This window comes from Saccostrea echinata, unplaced genomic scaffold (genome assembly GCF_033153115.1).
Source record: "Saccostrea echinata isolate AGI-Se365-2 ecotype Australia unplaced genomic scaffold, CSIRO_AGI_Sech_v1 ptg000047l, whole genome shotgun sequence".
Taxonomy (NCBI): domain Eukaryota; kingdom Metazoa; phylum Mollusca; class Bivalvia; order Ostreida; family Ostreidae; genus Saccostrea; species Saccostrea echinata.
The window spans coordinates 1,300,964-1,325,153 of record NW_026889796.1 but is presented as its reverse complement, the minus strand read 5'-3'; the positions used below and the strand labels follow the sequence as shown (position 1 = coordinate 1,325,153).

At 34.5% G+C, this 24,190-nt stretch overlaps 2 protein-coding genes across 2 annotated transcripts in view; one reads left to right on the top strand and one right to left on the bottom strand.

Moving 5' to 3' along the window:
* LOC133202316 (leucine zipper putative tumor suppressor 2 homolog) overlaps positions 1-24,190 on the bottom strand; it is an 83,289-nt gene that overhangs the window by 52,422 nt on the left and 6,677 nt on the right. The window lies entirely within an intron of this gene.
* LOC133202315 (E3 ubiquitin-protein ligase TRIP12-like) overlaps positions 3,506-24,190 on the top strand; it is a 30,423-nt gene continuing 9,738 nt past the window's right edge. Inside the window, exons 1-21 of the mRNA XM_061338110.1 lie at positions 3,506-3,627; positions 11,784-11,908; positions 12,239-12,844; positions 13,288-13,505; positions 14,524-14,697; positions 14,838-14,923; positions 15,192-15,389; positions 15,549-15,641; positions 15,752-15,913; positions 16,446-16,680; positions 16,914-16,978; positions 17,134-17,183; positions 17,466-17,622; positions 20,701-20,860; positions 21,308-21,450; positions 21,590-21,696; positions 21,789-21,907; positions 22,089-22,284; positions 22,518-22,761; positions 23,253-23,325; positions 23,445-23,554. Coding sequence (XP_061194094.1) covers positions 11,823-11,908; positions 12,239-12,844; positions 13,288-13,505; positions 14,524-14,697; positions 14,838-14,923; positions 15,192-15,389; positions 15,549-15,641; positions 15,752-15,913; positions 16,446-16,680; positions 16,914-16,978; positions 17,134-17,183; positions 17,466-17,622; positions 20,701-20,860; positions 21,308-21,450; positions 21,590-21,696; positions 21,789-21,907; positions 22,089-22,284; positions 22,518-22,761; positions 23,253-23,325; positions 23,445-23,554 — 3,282 coding nt within the window. The 5' untranslated portion in view covers positions 3,506-3,627; positions 11,784-11,822. The remainder of the gene's footprint in view (positions 3,628-11,783; positions 11,909-12,238; positions 12,845-13,287; positions 13,506-14,523; positions 14,698-14,837; positions 14,924-15,191; positions 15,390-15,548; positions 15,642-15,751; positions 15,914-16,445; positions 16,681-16,913; positions 16,979-17,133; positions 17,184-17,465; positions 17,623-20,700; positions 20,861-21,307; positions 21,451-21,589; positions 21,697-21,788; positions 21,908-22,088; positions 22,285-22,517; positions 22,762-23,252; positions 23,326-23,444; positions 23,555-24,190) is intronic.

The following is a 24,190-nucleotide window of genomic DNA, read 5'->3' as shown; positions in this document are numbered from 1 at the left end:
TCTTAACTTGATATATATTTTTGAAACTTAGCCGGACTTGATTTTCTTAAGTAAAACTGTAGGTAAAACCCATCAAGTAGATATTTATAGAAAGAACATTTCTGCGAACTTTCAATTTTAGCAAATATTTCTTGTTTAGCCTGATCCAAGATCCTTTGTTGAATAGATTTTAGGGTAGCTGTATAAATTTGTTGTTTACTCCAAACTTCACTTAAAACCAAGATCATTTATGTTGGAGACATTGTTAATTATGCATCAGAAATCTCCGGAACTCATAAAGGTGACAATGTTGAAAAACTACATCTTGATTTTTGTAAGCAAATACTAGGAGTTAAAAAATCTCCATCTGATTATGCAGAGTTAGGTTGACTTCCTCTGTTGTACATAAGGATGTTTTTAATGATAAGATTTTGGAGTAATATATTAGCCCATGGCCGTAGTTGATAGTGCCCCCAAACTTAAAATGTATGGTTGTACCCCATCAAAGTAAAATTGCTTTCTACGGGCCTGAAGCCAGTGATAACTGTATTATTATTAGAACTTGCTATGGAAAAATGTACATTAACTATGAATCTTACGCACAAAAACAAAAAAAAAAAAAACAAAAAAAAAAAAACTGGCCTTTTCAGGTGAAGATTTTTGTATTTAAAGTATAGCAAGACAATTCTCCCAAAAAGTGGGGTGGGGGAGGCCCCCCCCCCCCCACTAGCACTCGTACTACCGGCCTGTTTGAAAAGGCGTTATATCCAAAAATGGAAAGGCGTTATTTTATGTTAATAAATATATGAACGATTGAATCAAAGCCATCTTTATTTATGCAATATTTAAAAGTATTTTCTATATTCCAGCACATCTCGCAGATAACCTTTTGCAAGCGTATTAAAAGAAGTAAACGCTCTACTTGTGAAAATCCAGGATATAGGCAGATGCAGCTTGGGGCTTTGCTTGCCATGTATTAAAAATCCATGTCAAATTTGAAAATATATTTCTCTCTCCTCTCAAGTTGGAAAAAAGCAGGTAAAATATATGCATGCGTATAATGAGCAATCAGCCTTCAACCAAAATTGAAGTCCATGACCCTTGGTAGAGGTGTCTGGCATCAGAGAAGGACCAAGTTGGTTAAACATTGAAAATACGCATTTAAAAATCTTTTTTCCTGGAAATCTAATTACAATCTGTTTAAATTCGCCGTTTGAAAAGGCGTAATAGCGCCTTTTTGAAAAACGTAATAAGGCCTTTTTAAAAGGCGTAATAACGCCTTTTTGAAAGGCGTAATAAGCTCTTTTTTAAAGGAGTTATGACGCCTTCTATAAAGGCTTGATAACGCCTTTTGGAAAGGCTTAATAACGCCTTTTGAAAAGATGTAATTTAGCCTTTTGAAAATGCGTAATAACGCCTTTTGAAAAGGCGTAATAACGCCTTTTTCGCGTAATTACGCCTTTTTCGCGTTATTAGGCCTTTCCAAAAGGCGTTATAACGCCTTCTTTCGCGTTATTGCGCCTTTTCAAAATGCGTTATAACGCCTTTTATAATTTTTTTTCTCCATAGATTGATCCTAATAGGCTTTCGTAGGTACATGGTGTATTGATAACTCAAAAACCTTTTTACTTAAATCTATTTGATACAAAAGCCTATTAGCATCGATCTGTGGGAGGAAAAATAAAAGACGTAATAGGCGTCATTATGTCTTTCAAAAAGGCCTTATTACGTGTTTTAAAAGGGCATTATTATTAAGCCTTTCAAAAGCGTTATTACGCCTTTCCAAAAGAAGTTATTACACCTTTCTAAAAGGCGTTAATACGCCTTTTATTTTCAATAGAAGAATTTTCGAAATGCCGTTATTATGCCATTTGATAAACTGTTATTACGTACGAAAGCCCATTGAGCTCATTTTCGTAGGTAAAAAAAATGGCGTTATAACGCGAATTTTACGCGTTATAACGCGAAAAATATTTTTTTAACGTACAAAAATGAGCTCAATAGACTTTCGTAATTACGCCTTTTGACAGGCACGTATCAATAATTTTGAAGGGACAGTCTCCCAACAAAATGAGAGTTAAAGAAAAAACAACACAAATTAAAACAAACACCCCCCTTAACTGTCTTAACTCGAAAATCCTACTTCTGGGTGGGGAGGGGTGGTAGGGGGAGGGTGGTTGGGGTGAGGTTTTTTTTCTAACATTTTGGCAAAACTTTTTAAAAATGCAATAAGTTGCCAGAGTTCAATCATACTGCAACAAAATGTGTAGGGGCAAAGCAGTATATTTTTTTATTTAAAAAGTACAGCAACACTATTCTCCCAAAAAGTGGGGCGGGGTAACCCCCCCACCCCACCCCACCCCCTCGTACTACCGGTCTTTTGAAGCGTTTTAAAAAGACGTTATTATATGTTAATAATTATATGAATGGTGGAATCAAATTAAATACAGTATTTAAAAATATTTTCCTTACTCCTTCACATCTTGCAGACAACTGTGTACTAGTATTAAAAGAAGACAACACTCTACTTGTGAAAAATCCAGGATTTAGGCAGATGCAGCTTGGGACTTTGCTGATCATGCATACATTATTTTAAAAAATTATTTCACATTTGAAAATCTTTATGAGTCCTCTTGGAAAAAAGCAGGCAACTGAAGTATTTGCATGTGAATAATGAGCAATTAGCGTGAAATCAGGACCCTTGCTCCAGGTGTATGGCATCAGAGATGGACTATGATAGTTTAAGATAGAACCTATGTCTGAAAAGCCTTTGTCACAGAATTTTCAAACTTTAAAAAAAAAAAAGTGGAATTCATTCCGATGGTCAACATTTCAGCCCCCGGGGTATGTATTGTAAATAAAGGATGTAATTTCGTCTTATGATAAGGCTTTATAATACCTTTTTTCAAAGCGCGCACGTACATGTAGTCGTTTTTCTTTTTTTCTTTTTTTTGGGGGGGGGGGGGGGTAAATTGACAAGATGTGTATACCTGAAATTTTTTGGTCTATCAATTCAAAGGGAAAATTATCCAAACTCGAAAAAGCTATCTCGTGTTAGTGTGTATGTGTGTGGGTGGATGGGGGTGGGGGTTCCGACTTCTGAAAAAAATTCTTTTAGTATTACATTAACATGGGAGGGTACAACAAACTGTGACGAAAAGGGTGTGGGTGTGCGAGTGTGTTGGGGGCACCCACCCCCGATACTATGTGCCTGAGAAATAAGCAACATTCAGACATACATTACATAAATTGAATAAATAAATAAATAAAGTGTCTTTATTATAATTGTATGATTTACCGTTAAAATTCAATTTAAAAAATAATACCTCAAAAAAGTATTAGGTCTATAATTGGTAACATTATATGATTAGGAACTGATCATTCTTGATAATATTGATAATAGTTTACACATAATTTTATGGAATACGCTCTTAATTCTTCTTTTGACAAATTGAAAACAGGGCGCCAAATGACTGTGCAACATCTAACTCCTCGTACGATGGGAAAAAGCAAATGGAGCGGAAGTGTAGATTTCGTGCGTGCGCATTGTCAATGAAAATACAGCCTGAGAAGACACAAAAATCCTAGGCCATATAACAGTTATCTGTTTAAAATAGATAATTTCTTTTGAGGAATCAACGTATTTAGGTAAAGAAGTAAATGATTGATAATTTGTCTGTGTGGTTCAGTATGTTTTCTTGTTTTTTGTGCCACGCAGACAGATTGAAGTGTCGAAATTTTGACCTGTGTTGCAGGATGTAAACGACTCCAAAAAAGTATCAAATTTCATTGTTTTTACCATAAACAAATGCATAATTAGTCAAAATAAATACAATACTGAATTGATCCAAGAATTTTGTTGATATTAGGTATGGACATTTTCATTTTGCCTTTTTCAAAATCGAAGAGTTGATCAGCTGTTGTCAGGTTCTTCGATTTGTTGGGTTTATCGAGTGAATGTAATATTACATTCAAGACAATTTATTAAAAAGCCTTTTGGGCTTTACAGGATTAATTCAGATGACCGACCCTTATTAACATCCCAACAAGAGTTTGAATATTTCCTAATTAATTAAGCATTTTCTTGTATATGTTTCATGTATTTGGCCTTTTTCTATAAAATCTAAATATAGTCTATTTTAGGTCATTTTAGAAGTAATTAAGTCAACAAATCTTAGTACATGAATTGTTTTACTTATATATTACAATTAATCAAGTGAATTAACTTTTAAACTTTATAAAAATGTTACTTCTGGTATGATATGGATTTTTGCATGCCTATCTAATACCAAATAGAAAGTTCTTTTGTTAAAGGACTTATCGCATGATCTTACAAAAATCGTAATTTTATGAAAAATATTATCTATAACCTTATTTATTAAAATACTGAATACAATAAACGTTGTTGAAAGCATATTTCAAGAGATATTGAGAGTTGAAATTCAAATACGGCAATATGCATATTTCAGTCGGATTTCGGCGAAATACTGCTCTGACGTCATAGGCGACAATTCGGTGATAGAGAGATGAGAATATGAACACTATTAACGGAGCTATCAATGGCAAATGCAGCTAAATTACGAAAAATGCTGAAAAAATTAATTCCTTGTATGCTTTTCAATTACTATAGAAACATTAATTAGTTCTAAGGTATAAGGCTTTTAAGACATTTTCGTTTTTTATTCAAACCATTTAGAACCTGTAGCTCTAATTACGGCAATGTTTCGTGATCGGGAATTTATTTATCAAGATCAACATACTTTAAAAAACGTATGAAGACTTGCATAAATTAATATTATAAACAAAACGAAGAATAACAAAGTTATATAATGTTTAATATGTGAATCAAATAAGTTAACACATGTGATAAGATGACAAATCAAATTGCATTGTTTTGGCGAGTTTCTTCGTCTTCGCTGCGTCTCCCTCGCTATCGTCGCTGGTATTTTTACAATGTTAACAGATTTTTCAGATTTTTTCTTGCTGACAATTCTAACATATAAGATTGAATATTCAATTTTATATCGATAAAATAAGTGATTTGGTCGTCCACAACGCAGAAAATTCAGGTTGTATCGCATATATTTTAGTAAGATTAATGAAGAGCTGATCAGCCATTGTCGCCTTTGACGTCACAGGGTCACGTGATCGCTATCTAATTAACTTAGATTTTTAATTCAGGGGTTTTCATTTGAGTCAATAATTGGTTAATTACCGTGATTTATCCACAGTAAAAACACAGAATTTATAAATTGTGTTCATAAGGAACGTAATACGCTTTTAGTTTCAAATTATTTAGAAACATGCGATATGTCCTTTAAAATGATATTCTACTACAGATCCGGGAATTCATTCCATTTGTTGTCAAGTAGCAAAATAATCAGGAGAATATAATTTAAATCTATTTAGTATGAATAATCCAGAGAGTTCTGAATGTCAACAGGGTGTATTATTTTTTAGGATGGACAGCATATACAATCTTAAAAAAGGTTAATGTTATGATTAAATTGGTAGTTATTTTCAGTGTAACTCCTTTGTATTCTTCAAAATGGTTTCTGAGCAGATTCGATTTGATTTGCTAGATTGCAACTATATGGGATATATTCTAACCCCAAACACTGTTAGATTATTCTAGTCTGATATGTGATGTGAGTTTATGGACTGGTGGTTGATATGAGGTGTTGTGACATCATTCGTATCCCACACTGTGGAATCAGTTTATGTACTACTAAGTATATGATGAAGATTTTTAGCAGCTATAAAATTAATTAAGAAAATAATTCTTACCCTTATATATATAACCCCTTGATTTGATTATTTTTAACATTCTAGAAGGTAAGGATTGATAGAGGCTCCCTAGGTGTTGAGCATACTGTGTACAGGGTTATTTTTGCCCCGTGTTATTTTTGCCCTTTCACACTTGCAAATGATTTTGCCCTATTTTAAATTCGTCCAGTCACAGTTCTGTTTAAGAAATTATACTGTATTTTTTAATTTGCTCCGCAGGGGTTGAAATATATGGTAACCCAACGCCTGGGACTAGTCATTTTAGGACTCGGGCTAGCTAATTTAAATGTAAAGATAGTCCGTTGGGCTAGCTTAACGGAAAAAAATTCTCATCAGTTTACTTTCTCTTTCTGTGTCGACTGGTTTCTTTTGACTGAGAACTAATATAATTTGTTTCTGTCACTAAAGCATTTGAAACTTTAACTTGTTGCGTTTTCATTTGTTTCTGTCACTAAAGCATTTGAAACTTTAACTTGTTGCGTTTTCATTTTGAATAAAAAAAAATTGTTGGGCTGGTCAGGTTGAGGTTTGGGCTAATAATTTTTTACAGATCAGAAGCCCATGGGCTAGTGGGGTTTCCAGGAAAATTTCAACCCCTGTCCCGTTTAAATTTGCCCATCTGTGAGTAGGTTTGGATACCGGTACTCAGTACTAATACCGTACCAAATAGTTACTTCAAAAATACCGTTTCATTTAATACCGGTACTTATAATGATATTTCTTAATCTTTGAAACATTATAATACATTCAAAATGATTTTTAAAAAAATGATCCAGACTCAGTAAAATCGAATTCTACGCGCGTTGAAAGAGTAGGCTAATTAACGAAATGGATGCTTAGTACGACTGTACGATACTTGCTTTCGACTGCTGATATTCAAGGTAAGTCAATATGTATATTTTGAAAAAAAATTTAAATACATTCACATTAGTCATGTTTTAATTTTCTTAATAAAAACTGATAAAAAATGTAAATTAAAAAGGAAAAATGTGATGTGCATCTCTATCCATTTTCTTATGTTTCGTCGTTTAGTGCGACCAAGCAAAACGGGTCCTGGAAACTGGGTGAAGTGAGGTCGTGCATACTTGTGATTATATATCTAGTCAAATTACCGTATATACTCACATACAAGTCGATCCGCCTATAAGTCGGTTGATTTTTTAAAGCTAATATTAGAGGGCTTGACCCTCTAAAATACCAACCTTTTTATAACTCGCCTATAAGTTGGAAAAAGAGTTTTGGACCAAATTTAACTCCCAAAAAACCGACTTGTAGGCGAGTATGTACGGTAATTTGTTTGAGATTCAATTTATTTGTTTTGTTGATCATTTATTAAAAGGTTGAAATATAAACATAGTTTGTAAGCTCATTTTAGATTATAACATTGAAAGGTTGGTGATTGGTGAAAGTACATTTGTTTGAAAATGAACCCTCATTCTCATTCATCAAGGTATAGTACCGTATTGTTAAACATACTGTATCGCTTCAAAAATTCTGGTATGACATTGTACCATTTCATCCTTAACATTATCCAACCCTATCTGTGAGTAAGGTAAAAGGGCGGAAAATAAAACTGGGGCGGAAATTTCCTTGTATACAGTGTTTCTCACAAAATGACCTAGTGACTACTGGAAAACCTGCATTTTATTTAATAATTTATTTTCAAGAGGACCCGAATATAATGTAAATTTGAATCAAGTGACTCCAGTCTGTGCTGGCTAAAACAATCCTGGTATTCTGTTTGCTTATGTTACAATCTTGTATAAATACGGGCACAATGAATGGAGACATTGTAATCTTAAAATATGAAATGGTTATAGGAAAAGACTTTGCGACAACTGTTCCTCAAGGATTAGGGGTGCAACGATACACAAACCTCACGATATGATATGTATCACGGTATTCGGTGCACGATACGATACGTATCATGATACATGACAAGGTAAAGAAGTCTTTTAAGTTTGTCATCATATTTTTTAAAACTCGACAGGGTTATATCAAATGTTCATATTTTTTGATAATTAAAATATCAATTTGTTAACTTTATTTGGATTGATAGGTAGATTTTGAGTTGTAACAATATTCTAAACCAATGAAGAACATTTACATGGAACTACGGTAGCCTGATATGACTTATTTATAGAAGGGGGCCTTTCCTCATAAACTTCCTTTTAAATTAGAATGAAAAAGAAAGACATTCATTGTTTTATTCCTTTTATTTACGTAGAAAACTAGTTGTCATATTTCTCGTGTTATCACATTCTAGTCCACAAGTTGGATATACACGCGTGAAGAGATGCCGTGTATTACCATAGAGTACTTTTAGATCTAAAGGGTTTATCATTGGTCTTAACATCTATAAATTTTGATCACATTAGGAATGAGATAAAGTCCTTCACCCTGTTAAATCTGAGGTCTGAAAGATGCAGGAGATGGGTTTAGTTGCCGTTACTGCGCTATCGTAGACCTCATGTTTTGCGCAGAAGCCATTTTGAAATTGTAAACAAGGAAACAAAACGGACAATTCAAATAATTCTGGACCGATTGAACCGAACCGTGATATCAGTTTAGCGTATCGTGAATTGAACCGTGAATAAACATGGCCTAAGCAAAATAATTCCTGAATTGCCCTCCCATTCGAGCATTTTCTGCACAAGAGTGGGACTCTTTTTTTTTTTTATGAGATTAATACTATATGTAAACTTTCTGATATTTCCAGATTTATTAAAATTTTAGGTGTGCTGCATTTGAGGGTGGGAGTGATCAGGCCTAGCTTGCACTTGATTTTTAAGCACCTGTTCAACAGTGCCCAAAACAAACTTGAATGCATTGCAGGATGGCTATGTGTAATTTGGTACTAAAATGTATATTTTAAAGAATCACTTTAAAAGATATGAAAAGGAATACTCTCAAAAGGTTGTTTTAAGGAATCACTGTCTAGTTAGTAGAGTATGCCAGGACATCAACGATAGTTGGAAACATGGGATAATTTATGCATAACGGGGCTTCGGGCATCAACGATAGTTGGAAACGTGGGATAATTTGCATAATGGGCGAAGCCCATAAATTATACCACGTTTCCAACTATCGTTGATGTCTCTGGCATACTCTACTAACTAGACAGTGATTCCTTACATTTCCATGTCATTGTGAAACAAAATTGTAAATTTAGTTTTAAAAAATGTAGACTAATAGAAATTTAACTAATTTAAATTACACTAAACCTCACATGTCAATTTCAATAGTCCCCGCCCACTGACGTCAAAAAGAAAGACAGCCGCACAAGATTAACATGCATATTGGGCCTTCTTAGCTCCTGACCTTTCGCTTGGCGAAATTTACGTTCCGGTAGAATGATCAAGAAATCAACTCAACTAACTTTCAAAGAGTTATCACAGAGAAAACAAATAGAAATGGAAATATTTGAATTTCTACCATCTGATCAAAGTTTTGTATTTCTATTAGCTATTTTGGTCAGAGACCAGAAGAGCTTATATGATGATAAGATGTCTGTCCGTCTGTTTATCTATAAACAATTTTTCTGAATGCTATTAAACCTAGAGTTTTGGTCTGATTTCAATAAAACTTTCTGCACAAGTAGTCTAAACCATGATGCATAATTATTCAAATCCGTTTTTGATGTTGATGAATGGTGTTACCATAGTTACTAAAAATATAATTTCTGTGAAATTCTTTCAAAATGCTACACCTCCTACAATTTTAGTCCGATTTCAATAAAACTTTTTACACAAGTAGACTGCACCAAGATACATATTTCTCTTAATAGGTTTTTGATGAACAGTGTTGCTATGGTTACTAAAAATAGAAATTTCTGTGAAATTCTTTCAAAACACTACTCCTCCTACAGTAGTAAAACTTTTCACACAAGTATCATGCTTACTATAAATAGATATTTCTATGAAATTCTTGCTTAAGCTTTTCCTCCTACAGTTTTAGTCTTATTGCAATGAAAATTGTCACACAAAGAGAGTGAAGCAAGGATCATTATTCTATTTATTCCTATTGCCATAGTGTCAAGTCTAAGTGCTACCATTTTCTTTCTTTGTAAGTGCTACCTTTTTCTTTCTTTGTAATAAGTTCATGCAGACCAGTAGAGCTAGAGTTTTTTCAGAGACTTCTGTTAGTAAGAATATACATGTTTAGCAAAATTTAATGCTATAGTGACTATATTTGTGTGCATTAATGTTGCTATTAACCACATCTTTATCTAAGATAATGCATCTCCAATGTTAAACTTGTGACAGGTTTTGGCAGTGTGTTGCGGCTGATGCATGCTAGTAACATTCTTCTCCTTCCTTTTCTTAAAAACATACTTGGTTGTTTTGGCCAAAAACAACTTTACATTTTTCAGAAAAGATAACTTTTGACCAGTTATTGTCAACCATCGACCATCATTTGCATCTTGCCCATGCTACACAGATTTTTAGGTCACTTGAGACAAAATTTCAAAAGTCTTTTTCCATACCCTTACACATATTGAAGGACAAATAATGCATGGTAGGGAAGAGCATTAAGCCCTCTAACAAAATTTTAGAATATGTGTACTTAATCTTAGAAAATCTTCTCCATTCCTTCATGTAGATAAACTAAGTATATGGTTAAAACAAACATGAAGCCCTCTACCAAAGTATTTTTCCTGACCTCAAGGGCAGGGGTTCTCCCTCCAGGGTGTGGTCAAATTGGTCATAAATTGAAAATGTTCATATCCTAGAGAATCCTCTTCTCTATACCTGCACATCTGGAAGTAAATGCATGGTTAGGAAGAGCATAAGCCAGCTACCAAAATAATGTTTTTCATGACCCATAGAGCAGGGGGGTTTCCTCCAGGATGGGACAAAAATTGTATTACTGTAAAGTGAAAATGTACTTCATTTAAAAAAAACTGAATGCATAGTTAGGAAGAGCATGAAGCCCTCCACCAAAATTTTGAGTTTCGTAACACCTTGGATTAAGGACTGGATACAGTCTACAGGGTGGGGCTTAGTTTGTCATATTTGAAAATACATTACATCTTTGAAAATTTTCTTCTCTACTCATGGACATTTAGAAGGCCACCTATTTCTTTGATTATAATAATGCTTAGCACTCTACCAAAATTCTGGGGAAAAAATATGGCTCCTGTGCACATGGGTCATGTTTCAGGGCAGGACTAAGTTGGTCATACATTGAAAATACAGTACATATTCTTCTTTACTCTTGGAAATCTAGTAGGCAAATTATTTGCATTGTTACAAGTCCTTAACCTTTTACCAAAATAGTTATATTCCTGGGTCCAGTGTTCTAGCTCAAGGGTGAAGTTAGTCATTCATTGAAAATGCATTGCATCTTTGAATATCATCTTCTCTACTCATGGAAATTAAGCAGGCAAACTATTTCTATGATTTTAATAAACACCTAGTCTTGTACCAAAATTGTGAAATGCATGGCCCCTGGGCACATGGTTCAAGCTCAACGACATGGCTTAGTTGGGAAAAAAAATATTGAAAATACATTACACATCTGAAAATATCTTCTTTACTCATTGACATCTAGCTGAAAAACTTTTTACATGATAATAATAAACTTTTAGCGGTCTACCAACGTTCATCTGATTTTCCATTTGCCCATAATCCATGCCCAAGGGCAAGGCAAAGTTGTTCATATAAGTACATTGCATCTTTGAAAATCTTCATTTACCTACCAGTATGACATCCAGTAGGCAAAATGTTTACATGATTTTTGTACAAAAATTATAAAATTCATGCCCTCCTGGTTCAGGAGTCAGGTGGTAAGATTGGATTTAGTCATATATGCATATTGAAATATATAAAGTATACCTTAAGGTATCTTCATAGACTTCTTGGAGCAAGTTACATAATATAATAATGATGAAAAATTAGTCCTTACAAAGCTGTAAACTATTTGCCACATGAGTCCAGAGATGCAGTTTTGGATGGGGCTAGAAGAGCCATGTACGTGCTGGGCACATATGATAATAATAATCTGTTTTCTTTCAGGTTAAAATTCTGGCATGAGCCAGACTCAGGAAAGTGCCTATGGCAGACCAACCTGAGGAAGCAAGTGGGGGGTCAGAACATCGCCACATCCCAGGGGCAGCAGTGCACCACTCAAAGTACACACAGTAAGTATACTTCTGGGAAGGGGGGGGGGCTAGGCCAGGCAAAAGGGGTCTAGGAAAACATACAATTTTTACATGATTTGAAGCTTACTTCATTCTTTTTTCATTCAACACTTTACATGTATGTATGATTTCATAGATAGAAAGTTAAAATTCAATTGAGTTTTGCTTTGGTAAAGAACCTGTTGGAAAAATATATGAGTATGCAATAAGGAAGAAAGAAAGGAGTTCTGTATGATGCACAAGTATTGACTTCACTTCCCTTTTTTATTTGAGTGGAAAATCATTACATGATATTACAGACGTTTTTAATATAGCATCTGTTTGTTTCAGACAATTTCCTGAAGAAAAAAAATCTCGCTCAAAGCGAGGAAACAAAAGAGGATCCTCATTTCCAATTGAAAGTCACTCTGCAAGTAAAAGCAGTAAACTCACAAACGAACCCACTGAGTCTGCTCGACCTAGGAGAAATTCACTGGACTCAGTTGGCAGTAGCTCAGCAAGTTCATCAACTCGACTCTCATACAGGCGTCAGTCAGTTGATCTGCCTATTGAACCATACGCAATATCTCAGAATTTACGTTCCAATTCTAACGCATCTGTGATAGAAGGAATACCTTACTATAAAACAAAAGAAAAAACAAAAGAGACCAAACGAAGTGCTCAAAGAACAGTTGACCACACCACCAAGAAACAGAAAACCAAGAACAGAGAGGACAAAAATAAAATTCACCCAGAAACAAAATCTGTGATCACTGACTCAAATAAATCAACCAAGACTGCAACGAAGTCTGTGACTCCAGGGAAAAAATCTCATTCGTCAGGTGAAACAAGCACAGGGGGTAGTCGTAGAAAATCTCTCCAAGCTAAGTCGCCTGAGCTTGACAGCTTGCGGCGAACACGTCAAAGCAAGAAAACGGGATCCTGTGCAAGTAGCAGGTAAATTAAAAACATTGAGGCTCTCAAATTGTTTTGAAATTTGCATATTTGGCACGCTTGTGGTAGGGAAAAGAAATTAGGGAGTAACAATTTTTTGTATGAAATGATAGTGTCGTAGGTTTTCTGTTTTATAGTGTATTTTAACTTCCATGTTACAAGTTGAGTATATAGATAGTAAACATACTTGAAATGATTAAACAACAATCCCATTTATTAAAAATAAACATGGTGGGTTTCAATTTTCTACAGTGGCAATCTTGATTTCTTTTAGAGTGTTTCATGTAATTAAGCAAGAAAAGATAAACAGTTTTTCTCAAGAGAAAATGACTTATTTTCAATTTATTAAAAAATATGAGAAAAATCTGTCAAAAATTGTTGAATTCATATACATGTATTTTCTAACAAATGCATAATTAATTTGAAAACTTGTTGATTTTTTGCAGCAGTAGTAGGCAATCGTCTTCCCTCTCAAAACGCCAGGGACCCAGCAGGGGCCGGGGTGAGAGCAACGAGGGAACCAGCAGTGGCAAATCCACGACGCCCTCCAGTCGCGGCAGAACAACTGATACGGAGGCTAACAGTAGCAGTAGTGTGATGGCTTCCGAAGAGGCCGAGGGAGGGAGAACGGGGAATAGTGAAGAGACCCCCAATCTGGCAGCAGGTAAAGAGCTATTGTAAATCACTTTTTATTTGTGAGAACTTTATTTTCACATAATAAAGCGAGACTGTCCTTCTCGCTTTTCTTTTTATTGGTAAAGATTATATAGGGCAATAGTCAGAATTCGTGAAAATTTTTTCTCGCTTTTATATGCTCAACCCATCTCGCGGAAATAAGATGTCGCGAATATTTTGTGATCTGCAGTATTTCTCTCATCATGGAAAAAGTTATATGTTACATATAGTCAACTTAAGTGGAGTCTGGACAATATTAGAAGGGAAAGGAGCATTTCAGCAAGTCACTTGATGCATGTACAGTCTATTCACAAAAATTTTATTCTTGCGTATATTTTCATTACCATAAATTATATACAACAATAGTCAATACCTAGAATTTGTGGAAATTTTGTCTCACTTATAAATACCAATTACCTATCTCGTGAAAATCAGGTGTCGCAAAAATTTGGTGATCTACAGTGTATGGATAGAGGGGAACAAAAATGTCTCTTATACTCCTGAACATATAGAAGGCAATTTGTATGCATGGTTATAAAGAGCTGCTAGTTTTTACCAAAATATTGGAACCCAAGATTCAGAGCCTAGGGAGGGGAGGGGCTAAGTTGGTCATACATTCCACCTTAAAAAATCCTCTTTACCCAGGACACCTGTTAGACAAACTGCATGATTATAAAGAGTAGCTAGTCCTCTGTCAAAATAGTGAAATTCATACCCCCCTGTGTGGAGGCTTCAAGATGGGTTAAATTGGTCATATATTGAAAGCTTTTTATACAATGTACCTTTGAAAATCTTATTTATGTTTATCAAGCATACTGTTTAATTGATGGCAATTAGGTATGAGCTCTTTACACCAAATTGTGAAATTTGTATCATTGGGATCCAGTACCAGGTGGGCTAAAATGGACATAACAGGAGAAAACTCATTATACTCAGGTGACCATCAAGTTTTACTATCATAAACTGGGTAACATTTACCTTACGATTTTTTTTTAATATATTTTTAGCCACAAGTTCAGGTGGAGCAACAGCCAGTCTGACATCTGAGAGTGAGACGGAGGAGGCTGATATGGGGAGACTACAGGCCCTACTAGAGGCCCGGGGACTGCCCTCCCAGTTGTTTGGGGCTCTAGGCCCTCGAATGCATCAACTTCTTCATCGCACCATGGGTGGGGGCTCAAGTAAGTAAAATACTAACCATAGGAACCTGATACAACTTTGACATGTCCTGGGTCATCAACACATATGATGTAGAGATAGGAAAATTTGCCTGTGTGTAATGATTTGCCAGAGACCTGTAAATATTCTTTTCCATTTCTAGTGAACAAAGCTCAACAACTCCTTCAAGGTTTACAGTCTACTGGAAATGAGGACCAGCAATTGACCGCAGCTATTGAGATGTGTCAGGTACTGTAAAGGTGGAAATTTACGTGGTGGGGGTAGTTTATGCTAATTACACAATAAGAAATATTTCACATAAATATCCCCCTATGTTAAAATGCAGTGTACAAATTTTGTTCAGTAATAATAAATTATCCTGGTTTTGCGGAAATAGCTTTGTATGATTTTTTGATTTCGATTGATGTTTTTATTGATTGATGTTTACACTTGTACCTTTATATGTTTACAGTTATTAACTTTCTATGTTTACAGTGGTACATTTCTATTTTTACAGTTGCTTGTTATGGGGAATGAAGATACTTTGGCAGGGTTCCCAGTAAAGCAGGTGGTGCCTGCATTGGTGACCCTCCTACAGATGGAACATAACTTTGACATGATGAATCATGCATGCCGGGCTCTTACATACATGATGGAAGCTCTACCTCGATCCTCAGCTATTGTGGTGGATGCTGTACCAGTATTTATTGAAAAGGTACCAAAAAAATATATGTAGAACAGTTGTATCTTCCTATGATAAGAAAAAATCTTAATAATTTCAAGCCTCTATTAATTAGATATATTAATAAGCTATTGAAGTTAGAATAAAGTATCAGTACATTCAAATCATAATTGAAATCTTTCTTGATTTCAGCTGAGAGCTATACATTGTATGGATGTTGCTGAACAATCACTTACTGCATTAGAAATGTTATCACGTAGACATGGCAAAGCCATTTTACAGGCAGTAAGTTTTCAATCATTATTTTAGAAGTTGTAATTTTTTTTCAAATATATTTTATTGGAAGCAAATGAAAAGGAAAAAAAACTTGTTAAGAGGTTATTTGCGAATTTTAGGGAGGAATAGCAGCATCATTGATGTTCCTGGACTTCTTCAGCATCACGGCACAGAGAAGTGCTCTAGCCATCACTGCTAACTGTGTACAGAATATGACATACGAGGAGTTCCACCTAATCCGAGACTCTCTACAATTATTAAGCAATAAACTTACCCACCAGGTAAGGCAATTACATGTAACTGTTTTGTATGTAAAGAACAGACAAAAAGCTATGTTCAATTGTCTAAATGATTTCGTGTATGCCAGTATATACATGTATGTAGAGCATTCTATTCAAATTCAACAAAATAGAGTTGAAATATTGCCAACTAGACGTAAAACAATAAACAATCAAATACTGCATCACTTTATATACATGTATTTAAATGATGACAACATTTCTTTAACTGTTAACCCATAAATGCATACACTAATTAAATTTCATCATTACAGTAATCATTTACAGTTAATAAGAATTTGGTATTTCTCAAGGAATTACCATAACTGAGTTCATATTAAGTATGTGTGAATAGAATCATTTATTAAGTGAAAATGCAGTTTGAAGATGAGAATTTAAAAGTATTAATAAAACAAAAAGGAGCATTGTCTCTATGATTCTGGACACGTGGCCGGTGAAGTAATATGCTTGACAGTTTACTTGCTTCCTATAATAATATGCAGTCAAAGGCATAGTACATTTCTTATTGTTCCAGGACAAAAAGTCAGTAGAGAATTGCTGCATCTGTTTCTGTCGGCTAGTGGACAATTTCCAGACCGACCAGAGGACACTAAAGGAAATAGCTGTTCATGGTCTCTTGACTAACATTCAGCAGTTGTTGGTGGTCAGCCCATCGGTGATTAGTACCAGCACATTTGTTATGGTGATCCGAATGTTAGCCATTATGTGTGCCAGCTGTCCAGATTTGGCTGTGGTCTTACTCAAACAAAGTAAGATTTCAGAATTAAGTAGTATTTTAATTGTTAAGAGTTCCTGAAACACTTATTGCTCAAATTTTATGATTTTCAGGACCGATAGATTTGTTAAAAAGATTAATTTGCCTGTATCAAAGAATACATGTATAAGGAAAATGGGTTAAAAGTATTTTTAAGATGTTCAAGTATCTTTGTACATTGTATTTCTAAATTGAAAAAAATGTAAATGGTAATGTTTTCTCTGTTAGAAATAGCAGATACACTGTGTTATCTCCTTGTTGGAACTTCTGAAGAGGAAATGCATGGAGTTGAGGTATCTTCAGTTCTTAAGTCTTCTACACTGTTGTTGTATTCAGAATTGTGAAATTATGAAGATGTGTTAATGGAGAGAACTTTGTTTTTTCCTGTACACAAGGAAATAGAATTTTGATTGCTGAATCATGGAAAAATAAATTTGTTTTCTTTCAGTTGATCTCAAGAACTCCTCAAGAGTTGTATGAAATTGTTTGTCTAATTGGGTTAGTATTATTTCTTTTCTTTTGTTTTGCAGTATAGGAAATTAAAGATCTATACTAATTGTTTTCTATTAACACATATTTTTAGAATATACAGGTATAAAGTATGTTCTTATTGTGTAGGAAAATCTTGTGATAAATAAATAAAAACGAAAGTTTTGAATGAATTGATTAAAACGTCATAAGGGCTTGCCCAAGGGGTTTGCTATTGTTATTTTACCATGTGAAATTTTAATGATGATAAAAATTTCAAACTTGGCTCAGCCCAGCTTTGATTATTTGTAGTGAGTTGATGCCTGCCTTACCCACTGATGGGATGTTTGCTATAGATAACATGCTGTGTAAGGCCCATGGTAGTGTAGTTGATTTGGTCAGCTGGCAGTGGCGTGATGACAGAGGGGTGTGGCATCCATATACCTCCATAGATGGCAAAATTATTGAAGTAAGGCTTCTGCTTGAATTCAAAACTAAATTAAATATGACCGTACAGACCATGAGAAATATATATGTTTGTCGATGTAAAAAAGTTAGTAAAATACTGAAGTTTTATTTTTAAAAAAAAGAGGTACAGTACAATTCGTTTTTTATCATACCGGTTTTATATCATACTTCTTTTTTTATCATAGATATCTGAAACACAAAACCATTTCTTAATAATTCATTATAAATTTCGTCTGTTATTATCATAGGTAAAAGTATACACTTCGCTTACTATAATAGAAAATTTCAGTCCGTAATATTTTTTTCACACCTTTTCACTCTTGGGACAATCAACAAAACAAAAGATAACACCTATCTACACCTGTGGTTCATGCACTGTCGCTTGTCTATACACAATGGCTTGATTTTCACTTTGAAATTTGCCGATAGTGAAAGACTGGGGAGATTAGTCACACTTCAGTGCACTTACCTGAGCGATTGACAGGGAGTCTGTTTATTTCATGAAGTACATGACAGGACAACACGAACTCTTTTTTTTCACAACTTATTTTCTTCTTATATTAATCCTGAATTGTACGTTCGTAATAAATACGTTTTACCAAATGTGTTGAAACTAAATTTAGTGTCAATATTAACCCAAGCTTTCTTACGCTTGGTGTCTGGATCAGTGTTCATAGTTAATTACATTTACAAAACTACCCGATTAATTAAGAAATAATTAAGTGAAATTAACTCTTTCACCAGTCTGTCCAAGCGGCTTTGAATGCATATGCTCATCAGTGTATCAATTACTTTTAATTATACGGCGACATTAAGTGTAAATAGGTAATTTTTTTATGTCTACTTTGGATGAATAAAAGAAACAATTTGAATGCATGCTTTGTTGCTGTGTTAATTTATTTAATATGTGACCAAGAAAAAAAAACGAAACGAAACGAAACATTGGTAATTTGAATTGACCATAAATTGAAAATGAAAGTAGATCAAAATAAACAAGATGGATGCCAAGGGATCTAGAAGATTGAGTTTGAAGAGTATTAAGCTTTATTTAAGTGAATTTATTTATAATAAAAAGTTGAAACAGTAAGTAAATATTGTGAAATGATATGTCAGTTAACTTGTATTTCAAATAAACCTAAAAAATCGAAATTATATGTAACGTAAGATGTATAATACATCCAATAATTTACACAAACGTCGTATTGTCAGCCGTCCGACATGAATTTCAGCCGACTATGGTTATTATAAAAGTCGCTTATTATAAAGTTTTGGCCTGACAAATAAACTATGACAATAAACGAATTGTACTGTAATAAAATACACATATTTGAAGTTAAATTTTGTAAGGTCAAAAATAAAAACAGAAAACAAAGAAAATGAATATATACATGTATCAGACAGTATCATCTACATACAGTATATTCTAATTTTATTTACATAAAGTTCAAGTAACATTGATTTTTAGGTCACCTGAGTCACTCAGGTGACCTATTGCTATCCATTTTCGTCCGTCGTCGTGCGACGTGCATTAACATTTGAACATTTTTAGCTTCTCTGAAACCGCTTAACCAATTTCAACCAAATTTGGCATAAAGCATCTATGGGTGAAGGGGAATAAAAATTATGAATTTCATGGTCCCTGCCCCCCTGGGGCCTGAGGGGTGGGGCTAAAACCACCAAAATTCATGCAATCTTTAAAAATCTTATTCTTTACTCCTGGACATCAAGCAGTCAAACTGTTGGCATGATTGTAATAAGCAGTGAGCCCTCTACCAAAATTGTGAAATTCATGGCCCCAGGGTCAGGGGTTGAGGTGCTAGGGCAGGGCTATATAGATCATATAGTGAAAGTGCATTATTTTTTTGAAAATCTTCTTCTCTGCTCCTGGGTATCAAATAAACTAACTAAGTATATAGTTATGAAGAGCAAGAGAGCCTCTTCCAAAATTGTGAATTTCATGGCCCCAGGGTCAGGGGTTCTGGTGTTAGGGTGGGGCTCTATTGATTATATAGTGAAAATGCATTAATTCTTTGAAAATCTTCTTCTCTGTTCCTGTGTATTAAATAAACTAACCAAGTATAAAGTTATGATGAGCAAGAGTGCCTCTTCTAAAATTGTGAATTTCATGGCCCCAGGGTCAGGGGTTCTGGTGTTAGGGCGGGGCTCTATTGATTATATAGTGAAAATGCATTAATTCTGTTAAATAATCCTGTCTGCTCCTTAGTGATCATCAGATAAACAAAGTGTTTACTTACATGTATGATGAGCAAACTTCTGGTCCCAGGGTGAGAGGCTCTCATGTTTCTTCGGGGGGGGGGGGGGGGGGGGGGGGGGGGGGGGCTCTTGATAATATAGTGAATTTGTAGTAAAAAATGCATTATTTCTTTGAAAATCTTCCCTGCACCTGGGCATATCAGAGGCAAAAAGAGTAAAAGTTTTAATAAAGATTTTTTGAACATCTGGACCATTTTGTCAAATGTTCTGGTCCTGGCCAGGGCTCTATTAATTTTTATTCTACTGATAGGAGTTATTCCCATTTGCCATTTACTTTTGATAATTAGTCACTGTAAATAATGTATTTGAAAGGTTAATAGAATAAGAGAATTATGCAAGATTTTTTATCGTATAATACAAAAAGTACTTTCATAGTTTTTATGATTAGGTAGACTTGTAAGTAATAGATAAATAAAAATGAGACAAAAATAACTTGTCTTATTCAATGCTCATCAAAGACCAAGAGAGTCCAATGTAAGAGATTTCAACAAGGAATTAAAATAGTACAGAAGCACTGATAGTTTGTTAATATATTGTATGGTGTTAGTGATAAATGGGGAACAGATCAGAACCTAATTTATGAACTGTTAATGAACACTAGACTAATTATTTTGTTGATCCTGATCACCCTATTTTTCTTGCTTTTGGGCAACAAAGGTTCACCTTTCAATTCATTTTATACTCTATGGATCCTCTAAATTGTTGTATTATACTCAGGTGACCGTTAAGGCCCTTGGGCCTCTTGTTGATAACTTATATTGTAAGCAGAGAATTGGTTTTCATTTATCTATTTACTTGTCTTTAGGCAGCGTATCAGTCTGGTGAGGATGAAGTGAGTTTGAACACGATGGGTAGAACTTACACCATTGATTTTAACACCTTACAACAAATTAATGAGGACACGGGAACAGCCCGAGCGGTCCAGAGAAAAGTAAACACTACTGCTGGAGGGGCACAGAACACAGGTGGGGGATCAAAAGTTTGAAAAAGTCTTGAAATCAGATTTTAGAAACTGTTTTTCGTTTATCATGTGATGTGTGCAAAAGTTTTTAGGCATGTTTGTAGCAGAATCTTTCGTTGAAGCTGATTTTCCACACACAACTAAACCATGTATCTTAGTCATCGTTATCAATAGGAATAATTCAAATTCACGTATATATGGGGAAAATATTGCACTTGTGACTGTGCCTGAGAATATACTGTACAATAATCCAGGGAGTTGACAGTATTGAGTTTAACATAGCTGAGTTTTTATTATTAACTACCTAATACTTACAAGTAACACTTAAGAACCATACGTGGATTGAGCATTATCAGGGGTGATGACATAAGAGATGTTGAAATACCACAGTTTACCTGCGTATTTGTTTTATGGGACATCATTACATTCTTGGATATTTTTTTGTCAGCAGCCTCAAGTTCCTCATCAACAGCATCAGAGATTAACTTGGAGCAATGTGACTCGAGGGCAGAGGTCCTCAAAGAGGACATGGAGCTAGCCTCAGCTTTCATTAAAACTCTCTTTGCTGTGCTTTATGAGGTCTACAGCTCCTCAGTAAGTAAAAAGTCTGTATAGTTATTCAGTATGAATTGTGGACAGAAAATTATGTTTACATGTATATCATTACATCATTGAAATGAATGAAGTGTTTTGATCAGAGTAATTTGCAGTGGTTGTTATTTTTAACATGAAGGCAGGACCTACAGTAAGACACAAATGTCTTCAGACATTGCTGAGGATGATTTATTATGCTGAGCCTAAATTATTAAAGGAAATTTTACAATCTCAACCAGTGTCAAGGTAACTACTGATGAAAGTTTCTGTTATCTGTAAGTTCAATATTGCATGAGAATTAAAGAGAATAAAAAACTTGTTATTGTCCTTAATTGTAGCCATATTGCTGCTATGATGGCATCCAGTGATGTTAAAGTAGTTGTGGGAGCCATACAGATGGCAGAAATTCTCATGCAAAAGTTGGCAGATATTTTTAGTGTTTACTTTAGGAGAGAAGGTAAATACTCCTTGGTTCAGATCTTTCTTGAACTGATGGAGGCATCAAGAGTTTCTGAAATATTATTATGCAAGAGAACCTTCTTTTTTCTAGAAATCTTTATTCAAATAAATAAGATTTTTAAAGTGATGAGTAGTTTTGCCTTTGAATTTTTATTTTACGTGTGTAACACTTGTTTCAGGTGTGATGCACCAGATAAAACGGTTAGCTGACTCAGATATGAAGACAAAGTCCCCTGCAAAGCCCACCTCTGTGACAGCCTCTTCTTCCAGTCTCAGTAGTTCCTCATCTGGGTCAGTGACCTCAGAGACCGCCACAGTGGAGAAGGAGGGCGCCACTCCTCCCGCAACGGAGGAAAGCCCCAGCTCAAGTCAGATGTAAGCAAATAGTGTCTAGTTATTGTGTGTTCATGGAGAAGAAATTTACTTCTGCAAGATCTCTTCTATCTCAATGTAACATTTTTATATGGGAAATTGTGAAGCATAATATATTGAAGTCCATTACTAATCAGATCTGAATTTTTCTAGTGCTGATGTAAAGTATACACAGTCTGTGTACTGGGTGTAATGATTTTTTTAAAAAAATATATGCTGACTTACTTGTATTTAAGGAAACTAAGTGATGTGTTGAAAAGAAAGAAGGCTCCCAAGCGTTCATTGGGAAGGAAGAGCAAAGAGGAAGCCACAAGTTCAGAGACAAAACCATCCTCAAGAAGCTCAGGTCGATCAAAATCTGCCTCCAGTAAAGACGGCAAGACCACCTCCTCAAAAATATCCTTCCTTCCAAGTCTCAACCCGCGCAGCTGGGCCAAGTTCTCATCCAGTGACAGAGTGCCAAAAGCATCTTCATCAAAGGTCAGCAAGGGATTTAAAAACAAGGCTTAGGCTTCAACAAGCATAATTTAATTTATCTGTGACTTAAAACTTGTTGTGGATGATTCAAAGCATTGACTTCATTAACAAAACAAAGCATATTAACGAGTACTTTGTTAATAATTATACATCTCACTTTATAAAGTGAGTTACTTTATGAAGAGAGTTGAGATATATCATTGTTATTGCATTTGTCCATCTGCCATACTCTCTAGTCATCAAAACTCCTACATTTAATTTTTGAGGTAGCCAAAAGCTAACTTTTCATATGATTAGCCATGTTATACAAATCCTCTAAAGTGCCAAAAAGGGTTTATTTAAAAAAAAAAAATTGGCTTGTCATTGAAATGACAATGTTAGGGCCCATGGACATTTTCTTTTAAATGCACTCGTATGTGTCCTGGAAATGTACAAAAAGAATCCTATTTAATTGAGTTCCTCATTTAATTTTAACCTTTATTTTGAATTTTTAGGATGCAGTAATTTCCAAAAATTTACAAATATCAGCTCACAGGGAGAAAATTAAAACATGGATCAAAGAGCAAGGTCAGTAAACATGCTGAATTTAAAGCTAGAGAAGCCTTTTGTTTAATCCTGGAATGCTTTGATTATTGTATAGAAATATTGAACAGTATCTTGTACCCTTGTCCATACATATTTTCCAGCTGATCGATTTCTACAGCAGTACTTTGGTCCTGACCCAGAGGGTATTAGTCACCCAGCGTTGACAGTACTTAACCAGTTGTGTTCAGCTGCTGAGCAGATTCAAACTGAGGTATTTGTACACTCTGATCTTATCAGAAAAAAGTTTTAATTGTTGATGAATGCATTTTATTTGGTAAATTTAAAAGGTACCTTATTTTTAAGGACAGATGATACAAACAAACTTTTGTCATACAAATTGAAAATAACACAATTTGAGTCGTGTTCTAATTAGTAAAATGAACAAGTTTCACTGCGTAGTTTTTAATTTTTCATTCAAAGTTTCACAATAATGGGATTTGGAGTGAAAATATTTGTATAGATTAATAAGGATGGTTTCAGAGAGGTAGAATTTTAACATCATGGAAGGTTTACATTTTCTTGATATTTTAGAAATTTATTATTTGCATCATTTGCAACAAAAATAGGACCAGAAATATATACCAATCCAGGCATCCATTTTTTTGTTTGTATCATCTGTCCTTAAGTGGATTTGATGGCCATTTATATGTAGATTTATTTTTTCTGCTGTCAAAATTTTAAAGAAATGTATAAAGTGTATGAATCCCCCCAATCAGGTTGATTTTGAAGATTAAGACAAATGTACATGTATCTCTAATTTTAAGTTCTTATATTTTGGTCAAATTCAGTTCTCTCTTCAGATTTTGACTAGTGTTCTTAAATATTGGTTAAACTCATTTGTCTCTTC